At 42.9% G+C, this 21,699-nt stretch overlaps 1 protein-coding gene across 2 annotated transcripts in view; it reads left to right on the forward strand.

The window, feature by feature from the left end:
• Positions 1–21,699, forward strand: part of Kif16b (kinesin family member 16B) — a 299,448-nt gene that overhangs the window by 157,677 nt on the left and 120,072 nt on the right. For both annotated transcript variants that reach the window (XM_029565752.1, XM_029565753.1), the window contains exons 16-17: positions 1,713–1,795; positions 3,182–3,270. In XM_029565752.1, the coding sequence (XP_029421612.1) occupies positions 1,713–1,795; positions 3,182–3,270 (172 nt within the window). The remainder of the gene's footprint in view (positions 1–1,712; positions 1,796–3,181; positions 3,271–21,699) is intronic.

A 21,699-nucleotide genomic window follows, 5' to 3' on the forward strand; every position in this document is an offset into this window, starting at 1 on the left:
AGAGCAATGCTGGGGGGATTACTATACCAGATCTCAAAGTATACTACAGAGCTATAGTCAGGATTCAAGGACTTTCTTTTTCCCTTGGAGATAAGAGTTATGCAATTTGGGAGTCTTTTAGATAGACCCACTGAAGGGTACTCCAATTGCCTCACCCTGCATCCCTGTTCAGCATGAAAGAAGCCCGAGTGGTCTGTGTCCCTATTCCCTATTGGCAATTTTGGTAATCTCTTCAGAGGATGGTGTGAGAAGAACAGGAGGTAGGAATTGGCCAGGCAGTTAGGGTAAAAAGACCCCCCAAAAAGTAGCCAGTTTCTTAGCTAAAGCTCACAATTTCCTTGGGTCTCTTAGCAACACGCTCCGTGCCAAAGGCCAAAAATGTCGAAAATATTTGCCGAGTTTTATCTAATCCTTAAAAGATTTTAGGGCTACCACTTCAGAGGGGGGAATGTTAGAGTAGCCAAAAGCCCCATAAAAAAATAAAGAAGAAGAAAGAGAACATGAAGTTATCAGAAAAAAATGATGGAAATATGGGAGGAGTTGGCGGGGAGGGAGTGGGCATGGTTTGATCAAAACACCTTATATGCATGTATGAAATTCTCAGTAAATTATTTATTTGAAAAAAAGAACAACAAATATCTTGTATACTGGCCAGGCTTGACTTTCTCCTCTGTTCTGAACATAACAGGGCAGTCTCCTGTCTAAAACTAAACCTTTCCCTGCGGTTCCCCACAGGGCCCACTTCCTGTCTCCTGGTTATCCAGTGAAACCAGTCTTGGTCCTCAGAAGTCTGTATCAAGCTACTCTAGCCTCTGCTTGGCCCTTAAGTGCTGGGCTGCACAGAGTCCTTGTCCTCCGGAGCACAAGCCTTGCTTTCACAAATCGTGAGGTGATGCTGACTCTCGGACATGGATGGGACTGTAGGATAGCAAGTCTGTGTATAATACTGCTTCTCTGAAGAAGCAGAGCTTGCCGCCCTCCACAGCCCATGTGTTGGATCTAAGGTCTAACTTTTGGAACTATTTGTTTAATCAAGTCAATCTGTCCTCCAGGCTTTGGTCATTCTTGGACATTGGCCTTAGAGTCTTTTGTCCATTGGGCAGTTGGTATATGGATAAAGTCTCTGGTCAAAGGAGCTTTCTTTAATTAATGAAGACATCTAAATTTTAATAGGGTTTTTTATAAGATACAGTGAATTTCCTTTGAAAATAGATCATGCATATATGTAGTTTCTTTCCTATCAGATTCCAAGGGTGTTTTTAGCAGTAGAAACTCGGTGCTCTGCCAGCTTCACTGCATTTCTTTTGAAAGCACTTCTCTTTGAGAGCCTCTTTTGTCAGCGTTCATCTTGTCCTACATTTGTGATCACATGCTTTACATCTCTTTAGAGACTCGGAGGTAGAGTTTTGTTTTTTTTTTCCCCTTCCAAACAATCACAAGTCTAATTTTATGTATATTAAGTTTTAAATCTCATAATAAGTTGTAATGCTTAGATTCATCACTTCTGTCTAGGTTGTTATGAATGTCGTGACACCCAGCTGTAAAAGCCAAAGTATTTGCAGATTTAAAATTAGCTTCCATGAGCAGGCTCTTGAGACTGAAGTTTGTCTTTATTATTTTGTAATGGACTAGAAGGAGAATTCCATGCTGTGCGATTACCAACTGACCAGACCACTTACTGTGCGTTTGCTGCTGCTCTTGTGTGTTCCCAGGTGCTGTGATACTCTTGGGAAGAACCAACATGTTTCGCTTTAACCATCCGAAGGAAGCCGCCAAGCTCAGGGAGAAGAGGAAGGTGAGGGGTGGGGGCTCTAGGAGGGATGGCTCATCCTACATGGGTTGGGGTATCTTCTCAGTTTGACTTTCAGGAGTCAAGAACCTCTGGAAAGGAAGTTCCATACCCAGGACAGATTCCAGGCAGTTTGCTACCTGACAGATGATGGAGTAGAAAATAAGCAAGGAGAATCCAGCTCTCACTGCTCCTTCTAGCCCTTTCTGTTTAGCCTCCACTTCCCCAAAGGAACTGGTCTTTGTGTGGCATTCACTAGAGAGTGAATTTCACTTACCAATGTCTATTTTAGTAACCTGACATTGAAATCAGGCTTATCTCAAATCAGCCACAGTAAATTGGATTTTTCACTTGAGTGGGGGGCAGAGTGGGGTAGGTTTAGGACCACTGAGAGAGATGGGTTTAGTTGGATTAGGCCATCCTGAGGTCCCATAATGCTCCATGGGGGAGGTGGGCTAAAGCCCACAGAAAGCAGGGAGGACTGAATATGAAGGAAAGAAATCTGCCTGGGGCATTATGACTTGTCCTTAGACTGCTGAAGACAGTCAAGATCACAGGTAGCGTTTCCTTGAGCCAGGTATAGTTCTTAACTCTTGCAGAGATTCTACCATGTTGTCTGCACAGCAGCTGTCCACTCTCAACTTACAGATAAATGGTGAGAAACTAAGACAGACTGTTCATAACAGACTCTGAGGGCAGCAGATAGGCAATTGAGACTATGGCCTGGACCTGCAGGCCTGGACCTGTGTCCTAACCACCAAGTGACATAGCATCTCATGCTACCCCTTCTGGTAAGGGCTGCCCAAGGGTGGCAGGACCTTAGATGGAAAAATAAAGACAAAGTTACACCCTCCAGCCTAATCCTGGTCTGATGGTCCAGCCAGTAAATATTGCCTGTATCAGCCCAGGACTTCCCCAGAGGGTCCTGTTCGGACATGGCTTCAGAGTGACAGAGGGAAAAGCTGTTTGCCAGGAGCTATCTTTGAAAGCCAAGTAGGGCAACTATTACTTTACTGGCCTACCCTCACCTGTCCCTCTTCATCTTAGTCAATCAGGAAATGTGAGTGTTGCTGGCAGCAGATGCTGTCTCCTGGGGAATAGGGAGGATAAGGGCAGCAGAGATGGAGCCCCTGACTTCTGCCCTGACTTCAGTGTATTGTGGCTGGGCGGCCTTCTGGGTATGGCACACCTGGTGAATTTCCAGTGTTTGAATTTAGTTTTTTGTGCAAGAGCCTGATTGACCTTGATCTGGTGCCTCAAATCGGCCAAGTGTCCTGCGTGTTCACATGAGTGTGCATCTCATTGTCTGTCACAAGCAGAAGGCAATGAATACAGAGCACTGACCTCCTGGTACCCGCTAAGGTAACCGCTCTACCCTGTGTCTGCTCTTAGAGTGGCCTTCTGTCCTCCTTCAGCTTGTCCATGACCGACCTCTCCAAGTCCTGTGAGAACTTGTCCGCAGTCATGTTATATAACCCCGGGTGAGTAAGCAGCAATGTCTCTTCTGTGTGATTATCACTCTGGTGCTGTTTATGGTGCCAACTCCATTATAGCCACTAGATGATCTTAAAACTTGGGCAAGGGTACACCCTTAGCACTTTGGCCACAGTCATTTTCCAAATTCCTTTGCAGCCCTTGCTATATATGTACATAATTTTGCTTAGTTATAATCACAGCATAAATGGGATTTTGTTCTCTGAGTCTTTGCTTAACAACATAATAAGCATTAGCAAAGATGGCTACAAGCTTCATTATCATTTTCTTCACTGTCTAATATTTTAAGTTGGCACTTTGATTACTCAGTGTGTGATCCCTTTGGCTTAAATGCTTTTATCTTGTTTTTATAAATTATCTATAATAACAGAGGCAGCCTTGATCTTAGGGTATCTCATAGCCCAGAGAATTATCTTCACCACTTTCAAATACTGGGAAATGACTGAAGACACAAATGAGAGTGTCTTAAATGGTGTTATCGTCTGAGCGACCTTGGGTTGTCAGCCTGACTGCTCAAGTCCTTGGTAACTTCATCAGTAAAATGACAGTAATAATGAATTGTCTGGAAACAGGGAACCATATGAAAGGACTTTTGAGTCCTCCCCAGTTTTGTGAGGTCCCATAATTTTGTCTTTCCTACCAAGAGAATCTCACATAAAATACGAGTGCTAAATAAGTAAACTAAAATCAGGAACATATTCTGGAGCTATCCTTTATTTAGCACTTACTCTGCCAGGCAAGAGCCAAGCATTGCCTTAATTCTCAAAATCTCCATAGTCTCATTTTATGTTTATAGAACTTGGTCTACACTTTTTCACCTGTAGCTTCTGAGCTAGAGCTATGGTAGGTGTCCGGGTCTCTCTGACTCCCACCCCCTGCTTTGACCACATTAGTACCAGTCCTAGTTGGGGGCCACGTCCATGGCCATGGCACCTGGCTCAGCAGCTCTCCAGATGCTGAGCTATGTGCCAGGGGTGCCGGCTCCTTGAGGTCAATTTAGTATTCTCCAAGGTGGAAGGCAAATGCCTACAAGGAAGTGTTTCTTCATCATCCTGGAAAAGTACCTTCAAATTGCATGTCTGTCCTTGGAGGCCAGCAGGCCAAAGCCCGTATTCTGTATAGCCTTACTTGACCTACAGAAAGAAGAAAGCCAGTTGGTACAGCACTGGGTCTGTGGACTCCTGGAAACACAAGCAGTTTACTCTGTGAAGTTTACTTTTGTATTTACCATTCAGCCTTTCCACCTTCTTACATGGTTGCTGAGTAAAGTTGTGCTCATTAAGTTATTTTGTCTTGAAATAAGTGACACCAGTGACACCCTGAAGTCTCTCAGAGCCACTGACCAATCAGTACCTCTGAAGGCATGTGTGGCTGGAGGCTCTGAGATCCTTGCTGTAGTTTTTGCTTAGTTGATGACTAGAATGGATTATTTATATATTTACATTGTTCAAGTAGTATAATATGCTGGCCTTTGGTATCAATAATGACTTCAATAGTGTGATCTAACCTGTTAAATACTATTTGTCTAGTCAAACACTTCTGCTTGGATTTGTCTCCCAGCTCAGGACCTAGCTAATCCTGGAATCCAGCTACCCCTTTCTCAGCCTCAGTACAGTGATACCCTTATATTTGAAACCATTTGCAAATGTACTATGGCTATTTGTTTTTGAAGACAAAACAAAAAAGTAAATCTGTACTTAGGATCACTGGCCCCCTTTATTTTGTATCTGTATATGGTATTGTGGTTCCCCCTACACATACACAAAATACAGAATATATGGGCCTATTAAAAGTGATGTGACTATTTATGCCAGGTGTGGTGGTGCGTGCCTTTAATCCCAGCACTCAGGAGGCAGAGGCAGACAGATCTCTGTGAGTTCAAGGCCAGCTTCGTCTACAGAGGGAGTTCTAGGCCAGCTGGGGCTACAGGGAGACCCTGCCTCAAAAAGACAAAAAAAAAAGTCATGCCGTTCTTTGTCTTGAAATTCAGGTTTTTTTCCCAGTGTTGATAAAGTGCAGATCAAAGTATACCAATTTGCATCCTCACAACTCCAGTGACTTCCTGTGATCTAAAATCAAGGATTTAGCCCACGTGACCCATCACCTTACCACTTCCGCCCCTCTCAGTACAACTCTCCACAGCATCTGGGCCCCTTCAGGTTTTGTGACTGTTGTTCTGATGCTTCCGAACTAGCCTGTGTCAATGGAGCTGTTTCTTTGCAAGTTCCAGAGTCTAGTACACTTTTTGTCTGCAACCCACTCCTCCAAGACAGTGTAGAAATGATCCTTTTCTGTAAGACATTTCCCAGCTTTTCTCAAAATTAAATGTCCCTTTTCACATGAGTTGCTGCGTGTCTCTCATTGCCATTTAATTCTTCTTTGTGGTGACATCCATTTTTGTCATGATAAACAGGTCTTCTCTGAGGGACTGCTATCAAGCAGACATGATTCTAGGATGGGGGCACAGTCGCCATTGGTATTGGCACTGCCAGTTTCCATGCTAGTCAGAGGAAAGAAGCAATCGACAGGTGATTAAAAAGTAGATTTGGAAAGGGAAGTGAAGTGGACTGTCTTGGGTGCTGTTGGCTAGGGTAATTGGGGAAGAGTTCCTGACTTGGAGACAGTTGATGTAGGATTTGAGGGGTGGGAAGATGATACTCAAAACAGAAAGGGAGAAAGTGGAACACCTTCCAGGCAGAGAACGGAAATAAAATGCTCCAAGATGAGAAAGGGAAAGTGGCCAGAGTCGCTGGAATACAGTTAGAGTGGTGCACAGTGAGATGAAGGCCGTCAAGGGCCAGCCAGTATAGGGTTGTATGGGACAGCACAAAGAGTGTTTTCTAAGAGCACAGACAAGCATGAGAAGGCTTTGGCTGGAACAGCAGCCTGAAGGGCACTTACTCTGAAAGTCAGGACATTTGCTACTCAGAAATTGTAGCATAGAAGCAGATCATGGAAAAGGTATTTCTCAGGGAGATGAAAGGTAATGGTGGTGTTTTGGCCTTAGACATAAAGCACAGTGGAAACCATGAGTGAGGAGTGATTCCCAGATTATGGGATTAAATGTGAGGCAGATGCTGCCCTCTGTCCTGAGATGGGCCAAACAGGACAGTCAAGGACGACAGGGAAGGTGGGTCGGAGCTGGCCAGTGGTAAAATTATTTATGTGAACATCTTTCCTATTAGTTTGGAAGCTTTTTGAGATCAGGGGTCTTATTTCTGTATCTTAGAGTGTCATGCACATATCCTGGTTATTAAAATTTTAACATACAGTTTAAGATTGAAAATTTAGAACTTCATACAGCTCCTCTAGGGTGGTCTTTTTGTTGTTTTGTTTTTAAAATTAATTTCCCCTGGGCATGGATAAGACATATCACAGTGGTAGATCTCAAATCCCAGAGATGGTGCAGTTGTTAGAGCCATCTCAAGGTCATATCCCAATCCTCAAGTAAAAGTTAGGAGGAGGAAAATGCCTTATGATGAAATGGGAATTTAGGCAAAGCAATCAGGAAACCCAAGTGAGAAGCAGGCTGTTTGAGGCTGAATTATGGCTGGTAGAAGAGCTGTTTCTGGATGCTTGTGATAGGAGCATGATGTATCTTCATCACCTGGCTTCTAGAAACAGACACATTTGTGCAATACTTGTTGGTACAAATTCAAGTAAAATTATTTAATACTTCATCATGCCCTCCTTCTCTCTGACTTCCAGTCCCCCTGTACTTGCTACCTCCTGAAAAGTGTGATTACTCATGAATTAAAGTATAATTGGAGAAAAATTGCATGCTCTGACTTAGGAGAAGGCAGACACCTCATTTTGAAGTTGTCAGCTCTGGTGTGTGGGCAGAATGAAGCACAGTTACAGCTACAGCCGTGTTGTTTATACCTTTTTGTTTGATGTTGCAGGTATAAATACTCTGTGCATAAATTAAGCTGGAAGAACTTTGAAAGAAGTATGTTTGGACCCTCACTAAATAGATGTCTAATTCTAGATAATACACAGCTTGGACACAAGAGTATATGCAGATTTTAGATGGAAGCTTAGAGCTGAGATGTGTTTCCAGAGCAGCATGTATTATTGAGGGTCTGTGTGTGCTAACAGTCTGCTAAGTGCCAGATGCAGAGCTCTCTGTAGAGAGCCTGGGAACACAGGCATGGCATGTGAACACATTTAGAATGAGTGCAAGACAGCATACAGTTGAGAGCAGAGAGTAGCCCTTATGTAGCTTGCTCTCTGGGAGTCTGGTGGGAAAGGACTGATGTAACACGATGTGCCTAGGAAGGGTTCCTGATGCCAGGCACCCTTTGGGTAGCCATGCCATGGTACGTTGGGTGGGTTAGAAAACTACAGGCCCTCTGGTTTCCAGCGGCAACTTTTCTTGCATTAAGAACAGCTCAAGCCAGTCCTGTGGAATCTGTATAAACCTGGTTCATGAGAAGCTTTTGGAAACCAAGTGTTGTTTCCTTTTGTAAAATCTGCCCTGATCTCTTGTAGTTCAGCTCATTTTCAGTGGCACAGCAGCATACACCCTGAGAAGCTGGAGTCCTTGTCCTGGAGAGGACGACAGGATTACAAGGAGCTTTGAGAAAGAGCCACTGAGAAGCCTGTGGTCCAGGGCTTTCTGCTCTGTGATTCAGGTCATAAAGGTGTGCTCAGTCTGTCATAAGGCCTTGCTTGGAGAAGAGGTGAACAATGCTGACTGAAGACTTAGCCCTCATCCACCCACCTTTCAAGAACTCAAGATCACTGCCCTGATTTTGCACTGGAGAATTTACTCTAAGTTTCACAGGTGAACTGTGTTCTTCCTGCTGGGTCCTGACATGTTTGCAGAAAGAGATGCAGCCTGGTGAGGAGATCCTCTGTAGAAAATTGCCAGAGCACACCAGAGGAAAGCTGTATGGAGAGAGTTATGCTGAGAGTCAGGAGATAAGAGGAGTCAGCAGGGTGAGGCCCAGCTGGAGAGAAAGCGCTCTGGAAACCAAGCACCAGTGTTTACAGTTTGTTTTGATAGACACACAGAGCTGCTCTTCGGGGAGTTGCACCACTGTGTTTTGTAGGATGGATTAGGGTGGGGGCGGGAGGTGCAGATCGCAACTCAGCTTCCTGAAGTATGGAAATAATATTGTGGATACAGAATATTTTTGTAAGCTCTTGATAGCCCTTTTAAAAAGCTGTTCAGAGAGACAGGAGTGGTAACATATGCCTGAAATCCCAGTACTGGGGAGGTGGAGGCAGGAGGATCAGGAGTTCAAGACCAATCTGGGCTATTTGAGCTCCTGCCTTTACAAAAAATAAAAGGAAAGTTCATTCAGAATTTATGCTTAAAATATATGGTCCAGTATACAAAAGAGAATTATTTTCTATATACTCATATTTGTAACTACACATCACTCTTTGTGTTTGACTGTGGTAAAACCAACTTACTATTCCATTTTACCATCATAACTTTTAAGTGTTCAGTACAGTAAAGCTCATTGACCTTACTGTGCAGCTGATCTCTGGAACACTCAGTTACCTTGCAAGATGAAAGGCTGTACCCATGGAATGATGCCTTCCTGTTCCCTACTTCCTGTCATGTTGTCCATTTGTGATTGTTTTATTTAACTTAGCATAAATCTTTTGGTTTTCACATTGATGTGTCAGAATTTCCTTTTTTTATCTGTATAATATTCTTCTGTATGTGTATATCACATTTTCTTTGTTCGCTCATCTTTGATGGACATAAGTCATCTCTACCTCCAGCTGTTGGAATAATGCCACTTTGAGCTTGAGTCTACCAGTGGCTGCTGAGTCTTTGATTTCAGTCCATGTGTAGAGTGGGAATTGTTGGATCATATGGTAGTTCTGTTTTTAATGTTTCAGGGAACTGCTATTCTGTTTTCTGTAGCTGTGCCACTTTCACATTCTTACAACAGTGAGGGAGGGCTCTGGAATCCCCCACATTCTCACCCACCCTGGGGGTTTCTGTGTTTTGTAATAGCCATTTTAATAGATCTGAGGATTCATCTTCCTGTGGCTGGTCTTCAACTCTTTCTTTTGTTCCTTTCTGCTTTCTGTAGAATATCCAGTTTTGAAAAAAACGCATACTTAGAATCATCAGAGGAACGAATATCTCAGAATTCCCCCAATCATATTATAAGTGGTGAATATGTTTCCACTTGCTGGATTTCCAGGTGACTGTTGATTGCAAACAGCTCATTGACATATTAACCCCAGTCAGAGGTGGAAGTCCAGGAAGGGAGGAGTATGGCCATCTTGACACTGGAAGGGATTGCTTTGATGGATGAGTAATGAGTTCACTGGGGAAGCCACAGCGAGGATGCTGAGGGTGAGGGCTTGGGCTGGACCAAGGGAGGGAACCTTAGATGGGTAGGCTGGAGAAAGGAGTGAGTCATGGGTCCTGGAGCATCATTGTATATGCTTCAAATGAAGGAATATGTTGACTTCCAGTTTTAGGTTTAAAGAACTGGTTGCGTGCTACGTGCTAGGCAGCTGAAATACACACAGGGAGAGGGTCAGATTGTCAAGAGGCCGTGAGGGTAATGAGGACAACCTCGAATAACTGGGCCCTGGGCCTTGATCTTCTCCTGTGTGAACCTCTCCTGAGTCTTCTGTCAGCCATTAGACTCCCTGTGGACAAAGCTAGACAGAGTTTGTGTGACCTGCAGGAACACTGCCTTGGTTTACAGGGTGGAGGCTGTTCACTTTACTAAGTGTAATAGGCAGTCCTGGCTCCACGGTTCTCTTCGCTCATGTAACTGGCATTTGAGGGCCTTGGGCTGGGGCTTAGATAAGGACAGGCAGAGGCTCGGTCACCTTGGAGTCTGATGTGGCATGTAAGGAAGATGGTTGTAAGAACTCACAGAAGCCCCGGTATTATCTTTGCACATACCTCCCTCAGATTATTTTGGGATTACTCTGAGGAGTTCTTAGCTCCTCTGTGAATTGGCATATGGGAGATTCAGGGAGGTGCCCCTGGAGTTCTACCCCAACCTGAACCTGAGGATATACTGCATTACGCCCTCTACAACCACACATGCCTCCAGCATCTGGCCTGGCCTTTCAGTCTCCACAGGGTGGCCTCCAGGCACCAGCACTGCCATCTATGACTTTGTTCAGTGTAATCTTATGCCACTTTCCACCCTGAACTTGATCCTTGGTTTATTTGGATGAAACACTCTTACACTTCCTCTGACATCTGTAAACCCTTCCACCTTCTTCCTCTGGCTAGTTTCCTTCCAAGCTTAGCCCAGGCATCACCCTCAGGGGGCTTCTGCACATCTCGAGCCTGAGCTAAATGCTTTCCCTTTCTCTTTGCTCAGACATCCAGTGCATATCTTTATCCTAGCTCTCTCCAAACTCATCAAATGTGTGCGCACTTACTTGATGTGGGCTTCTGGAAGGCGAGGGCTGTCCACACCTTACTCATGTTTGACTCTTACACATAGGAATTAACCATTCACCGATCTACAGGTTTGGGACAGCAGTGAGGCTCTCAGCACTCAGGTGTGTCTCTTGGTCACCTCCAGGCTTCCGTGCTGCAAATGAGTCCTGTGCTCTTTCGTTCCTCCCCATCTCTGCCCAGCTCTGTGAGTGCTTCCTTCATGTTTGATGGTTTGCTTAATAAAGATCAGCATATACAATTCCCTTGGCAAATATAGATTAGAGAGAGAGAGAGTTTTCTAGCAGTTGAAAAATTACTACTTATTGCTTACTTCCTCCTACAACAAAACTCTTCAAAACAGTTCTAGCTGTTTTGCAAATTATCATATCCAGTAAGATGCAACTTACCTTCAAAGCAGCCAATTTTCTTCTCTTTGTTCAACAGGCAACCTATTCATTCTCCAAGTAGGCTATGTCTTAAAAACATGCACCCATGCATGCACGCACGCACACATGCACCCCAGTCTGAATTTAGTAGGATCTGGAGGTTTTTTTAGCATCAAGTCCCACTCTCTAAGAACATCTCATCTGTCCAACTGAGCACATAAAGTTAGGCACATCGTTTCTACTTCAGTGTTGGAACTCATTGCTGGCCCGCATCTCAAACGCTCTGGAAACTGATTTGTACACACACCCGGTTCTTAGTGCCAGAGAATTTTTGGATGGGGCAAAGCAGCCTGGTGGCTTCCTTGGGGAGTTAGCTCTGCTTTGGAGAAATGCCCAGCCAGGGGCTTTGCCAGCAGATAATTTCCCTGCAGGGGAAACATTCCTTCTCCTTGGCACAGTGTCTGTAAGAAGAAAGCAAGCTGACTGCTCGGGCCTTCTCCACCTCACTGGAGACTGCAAACAGGCAGCTAATTTGGCAGGAGGCGGAAGCTTTCACAGCTTCTTGAAAGTGCTCGAAGCAAAATTAGATACCTTCCAAGTTCATTTTAGTCTTGAAAATAAAAGAATTTTTTACTGGCACATTAGCCTCCTCTAAGTACTGCACAGTGGTGAGCCGGTTTAAATGGATAAATTTGAATAATTAAATTCTGAAAAGAAAAATCGCCTCAGTTTCAAACCAAGTTATACCTAGTAATGTCAGACGTTGGGTCAGGCCCATGTTTGGTAAGCCACCTGTGGGGTGTCATCCAAGGAGTATAGCCCCTGAGGCTCCTTCACTGACATTAGGGCTGTCACACGCCTTGATGGCCATGGAAGGCCCTGACTCTGAGATGGCCTGAAGCTATCCATTATAAGGGGAAGAGGACAGAAGAGAATTAATCCACTGTAAGGGCTCATCATAGGAAATTCAAAAATCACAAACAAGCAAAGAAGGAACTTCTGCAGAGCTAATATGTCGCCCTGTATTCTAACTTATTCCTATATATTGCCTTTCCGATACATCTTTTCTTCTCCATCTTCATTATGATTGGAATTGAAGTGTCCCCCACACGACCAAATGTTTGAATAGTTGGTCCCCATTGATAGTCCTGTTTGGGGACATTGTGGGGTCTAGTCTAGCTGGAGGAAGTGGACCTCTAAAGGGGATGGGCTTTAAGGTTTTTAGTTAGGCTCCCATTCTGGCAAACACTTAGTAACTGCTACTGAAAAGTAATCAGCCTGGTCTCACTCCTGATGTCAGAGACATGTCGCTCCCTCTTCCATGCTGTCAGTGCCATAATGGACTATTCCCCTAAAACTATGATCCAGAGTAGATCCATCATCCCTCAGTTTGTTTCTCAGATGTTCACATTCTTTTGAAGATGGGCACATGCTTGTCTTGTAAGAATTTTTTGCATTTAATATTTATTTTTCCTCCATAGATATTTTTATTTTAATGTCCATGTGGTATTCCCCCATGAATAGTCCATATTTTACCGAACTTATCTTCTCTTGATTTATGTTATATTGTCTAGTTTTTAGCTATCACAAGCTTCTAGTTTGCTTTCTATTGCTGTGATAAACAATATGACCAAAACCTACTTGGGGAGGAAAGGGTTTAGTCAGTCTTATAGTACAGTCCTTCACTGAGGGAAGCCAGGACAGGAGGCTCAAACAGGAACCTGGGGACAGAAACTGAAGAGACGAACACAGTAAGCAGGAAGAACACTGCTGACTGGCCTGCTCCCTCTTATGCAACCTGTGCCCACCTGCCCAGGGGTGGCACCACTCACAGGGGACTGAACACTCTCACATCACTCAGCAGTTAAGAAAATGCCTCACAGACATGCCCACAGGCCAGGCGAATAAAGGAAATTCCCCAACTGAGGTTCCGTCTTCCAGATGTGTCACATCAGCAACTAATGCTATCCTGTACCTGGGGAGAAGTGATTTGTAGCTGTACCTTGGGTTTGCCATGATAAGTTCCTCAAGGGAGAGAAAAAGTAGAGCTGGAATTTCTAGGTCAGAAAATAGAGTGTTGATTCATGGTGAGTATTCATAAATCATCTCTTCCCCATTCCCACTAATGTGTGTGAGCTTCTTTTTCTTCTTCCAAACAACACAGGAATCTTTTTGAACTTTTTGTTTAGTTTTATTTTGGGGGGCAGAGTCTCCGTGTAGCCCTAGCTGTCCTAGAACTTGCTATGTAGACCAGGCTGGTCTAGATGTCACAGAGATCCACCAGCTTCTGCCTCCCTAGTGCTGAGATTAAAGTCATTTGCCACCACGCCCAGCTCTTTTTGATGTCTTGAGTGTCTTTGAAGTACAGCCTCCTGGATGCAGTTCTAGCTTTAATCCCAGAAAGCAGAGAAGACAGTTCCTACAGCAGTGGCTGTCTTGGAACCTATTGCCTTCCCTTGGTGTCCTGGCACTCATCCAGGACTCAAGTGCCTGTCTTCTGCATTGAGCCACATGCTGTACTGCTAAATAGGATAATTCCTGGTATTTTCTGGTTTGGAATGGGAATGCAGGTCTGGAATATAAGTAAACCCAGAGCTCTGAACAGTTTTAGGTTTGAATACAAACATCTAAAGGCACCAATATAGTTGGAGACTTCTCACCAGCCAACTGCAGTTACACAACAAGAAGGTGACTTTTCCTTCCTATCTTCCATCCTTTCCATATTTATTTTCAATTAGTAATATCTAATACAATGTAAATGCTATGTAAGTACAGTATTAAGGAAATCATAGCAAGAGGAGTGTCTGTACACGCGCAGTTCAGATGCAGGCCCCTTCCCTGTACCCCTGTTCTCCATTCCCACCTGTACCTCCCCCCTCAGTGGGTTCCCCTTCCCCTGCCCCCTATCTCATGTGCTCCGTAGTCCTCCCCACCCCCTTTCCTTAAAGCCTGTTTTCTTCGTGATCTCCATTCTCTCCTTCCTCTCCACTAAAAGGAGAAAGTAAATACATCACAGTAGGAAGTAAGGAGTCCTCAGTATCAGGGGTGCAATCATCATTGCTTTGAGCCTTCTCTTCATTGTAGGTGTGGGCAAGCTTCCTGAAGACAGGCACAGAGCACAATTTGTCAGGTAGTACCCACAGCAGTCCCTGATGAGTGAATTGAAAGGCGTTCCGTTGCCTTTGCAGCAATGCGGAGGGAGTTCCAGGAAACAGAATCTGGCTGTAGCTGGAGATATTCTTGCAGTGATTTTTGCCTTCAGTTGAGACCACGGCTCCCCCTGTGTGTTCTGGGAAGAGAGTTCCCTTTCCTTGGTGGCACACAGTTCTCTTAGCTACACCTTCCTGCTTCTTCTGCTTCCTGCTTCTTCTGACCTTGAGCAGGTAAGCTGCTGTTGGCAATATTTATGTTGCTGGAAATTTCATAGTTAGCCAGTGTTGCGGTGGGGGGTTATTTCCTGTTTGTCTCTGCTGGTTTGTTTTATTGAGCCTTGCCATTTTCTAGTTTAGTTTGCTGTGGTGCTGGTTACTTCTTCACTTGTATCTTAGTTGTCTCTTTTTTTATGGACCATTTACTAACTTTACAATGGCTATAGATTGTCTTAAATAGCTTGTTAAGATACACAGTCATAAGGAACTTGTGATACAAAGAAGCCAAAAGAGGGGCTGGAGAGATGCTCAGTGGTTAAGAACACTCGTTGCTCTTGCAGAAGACCTGGGTTCGAATCCCAGCACCCACATGGCAGCTAACAACTGTCCTTAACTCCAGGCCCAGAGGATCTGACAGCCTCTTCTGACCTCCACGGGCATTGTATGATAAGGGTGCACTTACCTGTATGCAAGCAATACATGCATATACATAAAATAAAAATAATAAATAAAATTTTTTAAAAAATGAAAGAAGCCAAAATAGTGGGTTTCTTCCCCACTGCTGACTCTGCTGCTCTCTGCCATCTCTTTCTTTTAATCCTTGGGTATCAGTCCACTGTGAGCCACTTTAAATGAAACCTATATGCTTTGTGTCTTCAGCTTAGATGGAAATAGAAACTGTTGAATCAAAGAGCAAGTTAACCTTGTTGAGTTCCTTTACCTTGGTTTTTTGAGATGTGGGTTGGCATGCTTCCCACACTTTCCGGTTGCACATCTAGAGCTGTTGTGCAGCTCGGCTTAGCAAAGCAGGCATTTTCTAGTAAGATGATAAGTGGTTTTTATGGGCATTGGTGAGGCAGGAGAGATTCTGTTTGGCCTCTATGGCAACACAGTGTCCCATTGAAGTAACAGGCTTTATTAACTTGATGATGTGTTGCTAGCTCTCTTCTCCTTGGTAACGCATTTGTTTAGAGCATGCATTCATTCCTTGAAGGACTCCAGTTGTATGAATCTTTTCTCCCAGGTCTTTGCACATCCCTCTTGGAACTCTTTTATTATTATTGTTAATTTGTATTGAATTTTTGTGAATTTCATGCAATATATTTTGATCATATTTAGATACCCTCCCATATCTCTACCCCCCTTTTTGACCTCCTGCCAAATTTCTGTACTCACACATACATACATACATACATACATACATACATACATAAATGCCTTTTAGTGTAGATTCATCCATTGGAGCCTGGTCAAACTATTAAGAGTCTCGCCTTTAAACAAGACCGAATCTCACCTTCCCAGCAGTCATCATTTGCTAACAGTTCCTCAGGAAAGGCTGGGGTTTCTTACCTACTTCCTCACATCTATGCTGGGATTTTTGTCTGGCTTGAGCTTATGTGGGGCTTCTGTATGCTGGCACCAGTGCTGGGAGTTCATATGAGTAACTGACCAACTGTCTAGAAAACTCTGTTTCCTTGTGGTCATCCACATCCTCTGGCTTTTCCAACGATACCTGAGCTTTTGGAGGCAGAAATTTTATATAGGTGTTCTATTCAGAGAGAAGGACTCTGCAGCCTCTTGTTCTTTGCACACTGGCCATTTGTGGCTCTCCCTGAGTCACCATCTGCTGTATAAGGAAGCTTCTCTACCGAGAGTTGAAAGATGCACGAATATATCAGTATAACACTAAGTCACTAGAAACCTGTTTAATACTATATCTATTTAGCAGGAAACTAATATTAGACTTTCTCTCATGGCCTGTGGGCTGTCTAGCCTCAGGTTCCTAACCTGATATCAGTATCAGGTATGGGCTCCAGCCTATGAAGTAGACATTAAATTCAGTTAGAAAGTAGTTGGTTACTCCTACAATATTTGTGCCACTACTGCACTGGTGGGCATATCTCACCAGGCCAGTTGTTGTTGTAATTCACAGGATTCACAGCTGGGTAAGGTTCATGCTAAATTTTTCCTTAAGGTAGCTTGTATAGCACCTTCCAGTACTATGAAAGCTTGACAGTAGAGATGGCACTTTGAAGTCAGCACCAGCTTGATTTCTCCTTGTTTGTTCTGCAGTTCATATATGTAGTATCTTCAACAAAATTTCTGGTGGGTAACAAAAAGCAGGGGCAATGGTCAGTATTGTATGAGGGTCTATGGACTCCTGGTCAACAGCTTCCAAAAAGGGCTTTTACTTTGTAAGCCTTTGGTGTTAGTAGAGGCAATGTCCCCCTGTTACAAGGTCACTCCTTTTAATCTATTTATAATTGATATGTATATACTTCTAAGAAGTTTCTATAGTGGTAAGTTTCTGTATGGCTTTTTCTAAAAACATTTTGTGTTATGTCTTCCTATACTCCCTCATCTGCCCTACCCCCACATTTACCACCCTCTTTAACCCTTCCTACTCTATTATTCTCCTTTTCCTCCTTTATATCATTGTGTTCTCCACCCCTCCCAGAAAGTCCCTCCATGGCCATATATTAGTTTCTTGACTTCTCTGGATTTTTCACCTTGAAATATGTATGTCTAAGATTTCAAAGCTAGCATCCAGTTATGAGAGAGAACATACAATGTTTGTCTTTCTGGGTCTGGGTCACCTCACTCAGAACAGTTTTTTCCAGTTCCATCCATTTACCTGTAAATTTCATTTTTTAAGACCTGAATAATATCTTGTTGTGTATATGTTCCACACCTTCATTATCCATTCATCAGCTGGTGGACATCTAGGTTATTTCCACTTCCTGACTATTATGAAAACAGCAACAATGAACATGGCTGAACGGGTATTTCTATAGTAGGTATAGAGTCCTTTGGATATGTGCTCACAAGTGGTATGGATGACTCCATGAGAGAACTCCTAGAGCTGATAAATATATTTGGCAAACTAGGATATAAAATTAACACCCTGAAATCAGTAGCCTTCCTATAAACCAACAACAAACATACCACCAAGAAAGGAATCGGGGAAATGATTCCGTTCATGATTGCCTTAAAAGCTGTAAAGTATCTTGAAGTAAGTCTAACCATGGAACTGAAGGACTTGTACAATAAAACTTTAAGACACTGGAGAAAGAAATTAAAGAAGATACTAGAAGATGGAAAGACCCCCCCCCATGCTGATGGACCAGAAGGATTAATATTATGAAAGTGGCCATTCTGCCAAAAGCAGTCTACAAATTCAATGTAATACCCACTAAAATTCTAACACAGTTCTTCACAGAAATTGAAAAAAATAATCTCAAATTTCATATGGAAACACAAGAAACCCAGAATAGCCAAAATAATTCTGAACAATAAAAGACTGCTGGAGGCATCACCATCCCTGATCTCAAATTGTACTACAGAGCTAGAGTAATAAAAACAGTTCAGTATGGTACTGGCATAAAGACAGCATACTGATCAGTGGAATAGAATTGAGGACCCAGATTTGAATCCATGCATGAACAGCCAGCTGATTTTTGGCAAAGGAGCCAAAAATATACACATGAGAAAAGACAGCATGTTCAACAAATGGTGCTGGTCAAACTGGATAGTGGCATATAGAAAAATGAAACCAGAGCCCCATCTCTCACCATCATAAAATCAACTCCAAATGGATCAAGGACCCAATATCCTGAATCAGATAGAAGAGAAAGTAGGGAATACATGAGAACTTAGAGGAAAGGACATTCTGAAGAGGACTCCTGTAGTGCAAGCATTAAGTCCTGCAGTTACGAATGGGACCTCGTGAAACTGAAAAGCTTCTGTACAGCAGAGGACACCATCATTGGAGTGAAGAAGCAGCCTACAGAATGGGAATAAAATCTTTACCAGCTATACCTCTGACAAAGGGTTAGTATCTAGAGTATACAAAGAACTCAAAAAACTATACGTTAAAAAAAAATTAAAAATGGGGGCAAAGAGTTTAATAGGAAGTTCTCTAAAGATGAAATGCAAATGGTTGAGAAATATATTTGTAAATGTTCACCATCTTTAGTCATCAGAGAAATGCAAATTAAAACCACTTTGAAAACTCATTTTACTATAGTCAGAATGGCTAAATATCCAAAAAGCAATGACACATGCCAGGGAGGATGTGGAGAAAGGGGTACTCTTATCCACTGCTGGTGGGAGTGCAAACTGGTGCAGCCACTGTGGAAATCAGTGTGGAGGTTCCTGAAACTCTTGACCAAATAACCACCAGCTCTTCAGCTGGCAGAATCTGTATCATTTCTTTGTTTCTTTCTTTTTTTAATTTATTGATTTATGTTTTATGTCTATGAGTGTTTTATCTGCATGTATGTAAGTGAACCCATGTGTACAATGCCTGTGGAGGCCAGAAAATGGTGTTGGGTCCCTTGGAACTGGATGGAGTTCAAATGGTTGTTACCCATCATATGTGTGCTGAGATCTGGAAGCCAAGTTTTCTGTGAGAGCAACCACTGCTCTTACCCTCTGAGCCATCTCTCCAGCCCCATCCTGTGTCATTTCTAAGGTCTCAAAGAGGGCTTCCAACTTCAAGCCATCTATCATTTCCTTGACTGTTCACTCATAACATACTTCGTCTTTCCTTGTTAGCAATTTAAATAGTTGGTAATTATGTCTGTTGGTGCAATTGTATGCCTGTTCTCTCTGTATTTAGTGGTTTCCTTAACACTGTCCTGGCTTCTGAGTAGGTATTTGAGGAATAATTCTTAGCTGAGTGTGTAGGTGTGGCTTATACCCTGATGAGGCACTTCCATCCCCTACTTTTATCAGAGACCAGGATTCTAACCTTGCATAGCTATATTCCAGCTCTGTGACATCAAGTGTTTAGTCAACATCAGCAACCCTACATCTTACGTGGCCGCTAAAGTTAATTGTCCTCATTGTTGGACATAAATGGAAATGAACCAGAGGCTGATAGAAGCTAAACAGAAGTCAAACAGTTGCTACAATCAGAGTCGATTTTAAAAATTCAGGTAGTTTTTCTCAATATAAAATGAATGCTTATTACAAAAAAGCAAAACATTCAGAAATGAATAAAGTAATCACAGATGTTCCTAATTCTTCTACCAAGATATAACCATTGGTTTATACTGGTAATATCTGCTTATATTTAAAGATCATTTATTTCATTGTACATCAGTTGTTATAATCATGCATCATATAGAGTGCTTAAAAAATTAAGGTCACCCTAAATATGTAATTCTGTCTTTTTCTTTTTCTTTTTCTATTAACATTTCATTGTGAGATTCTCCCCCATAAGACCATCGAATGTAATTCTTCCTTCTGTGTTTATATGATAATATATTGAACTATTACCTGATAAATAAAAACACTTTAAATATTTTATTGTCCCCATCTAAACTGTAAATAGGGGCTGGAGAGATGGCTCAGTGGTTAAGAGCACTGGGTGCTCTTGTAGAGGACCCAGGTTTGACTCCCAGCACCCACATGACAGGTAACAGCCATTTATAACTCCAGTAACAGGGGAATCTGATGTCCTCTTCTGACCAATTCAGGCATTGCATGACACGGATGCACTTACATCTATGTAGGCAATACACTCATACACACAAAAATCAAAATAATAAATATCAAAAATCGGTTATAAATAGCATGCAATGAATCCTCTTTTGTAAACCATTGACTGCTTTCATATTTTGTCAGCTAAATCCACACCCCAAATTCTTTATTCAGTGTCAGCTATTGCTTAAATTAAAGCAGTGGTGGAAGAATGAGGGGAAAATGTCAGGAACTAAATGAAGAGAGGAGTTAATAAGCTTGTGTTAGGGACTTAGAAAGCACAGATATGACAGTGGAAAGCCGGGTGTGGCCGCAGGCTGAAGGTCACAGAGCTCACTCAGACTGCTGGCCTGTCAGAAATTCAGACGTGTACGTCTGCAGCACTGCCTTGGAGGTGTAGTACCATGGTGTCTACAGTGTCACGCAGCATCATGGCACTGGGGTGGAGGTCTGAGGACACCTTCTCAGGTTCTCTCCTTCCTCCTTGTTTTCGAGGCAAGAGCTCTCATTGTTTCTGCTGCTGTGCTATGTATGGGAACTACCAGTCAACTCTAGGGATACTGGGATTACAGATGACAGCTATCACATCCCTTTTTTATTGGATTTTTGTTTATTTCATATAAAACATCTTAATCATCTTTATACCCCTTCCCCCATCTGCACCTTCCCACAGCGCCCCCCCGACCAGATTTCATGCATTCTGTCATGTATATTAAGGCCTATCAAGTCAAGTTAGTGTGCCCAGATGTCCCTCAGTGCAAATTCACCCACTGCAGTCTAGTCAGCCTGTCGAGAGTCACTCCCGCAAAGATCAGCTCCTTCTCACTCAGCAGTAATCAGCTGCCAATAGTTCTTCAGCTGGCCATTTCCCCAGTTCTATACTGGGTTTTGTCTGCTTGGTTTGCATGAGCCTTGTGCATGCTGACACCATTGCTGTAGATTCATATGAACAGGGTCCTAGGAGCCTGTAAGACTATTTACATATGATGATGCCTTTTAAAAATATTTTATTGAATTTTGAGAATTTCATATAATATATTTTGATCATATTCAGACCCCCTTATCTGCACATCCCATTCCTTTATGTACTCCTCCCTCACTTTTTTTTGTGGGTTCTGGGGATAGAACTCAGGTTGTCAAGCTTGTGTGGATGAGAAGCACTTTTACCCTCTGAGCCATGTTGCCAGCCCTGGCTTTTCTTTTATAAAACTAAATTCTTCTTGGGCTAACCAGTGTTGACCCCCCCCAAACTTCTTTCAAAATGATCTGCCATGTACAGTCCACGAATATGAGATTGCTCACACAAATAATTCCAGAAATCTATGATGTTAAACTGTGTTATACAATACCAGTTAAGGATTTAGGGACCTGTCCCCAGTATATATGGTGGGAACTTTTTAATAGGTGCTTTTTATTGGAGGCTCTCAGTTCCATGTTTATACATGGCTCTCAAGACTGAAGGCTGATACCAAGGTCGAACAGTTATGGTTTTAGTCTATGTTTGCTTAAATGTTTCCCAAATTTGCTGCAATGCATTATCATTATTACTATGAAGGACTAGGAATGTGAATAATTGTTATTTTTTAAGAGAAAGAAATGCCTGCATTGGTACCATTGCCTCCTTACTTAGCCAGTGGCTCAGGCCATTGACCCCAGGGCGCTTTCCAGGGTGATCATTGACCTAATACTTACTCTGTGCCTTGAAGGAGGCCTCTAGGATACATAGTCAACCAAAGTGGAAGGGCCTCTGTCCTGGTGAAGGGAGAGACAGCCCCATCCTATGTGGCCTGTAAG

Source organism: Nannospalax galili, unplaced genomic scaffold (genome assembly GCF_000622305.1).
Source record: "Nannospalax galili isolate Female #2095 unplaced genomic scaffold, S.galili_v1.0 scaffold1118, whole genome shotgun sequence".
Taxonomy (NCBI): domain Eukaryota; kingdom Metazoa; phylum Chordata; class Mammalia; order Rodentia; family Spalacidae; genus Nannospalax; species Nannospalax galili.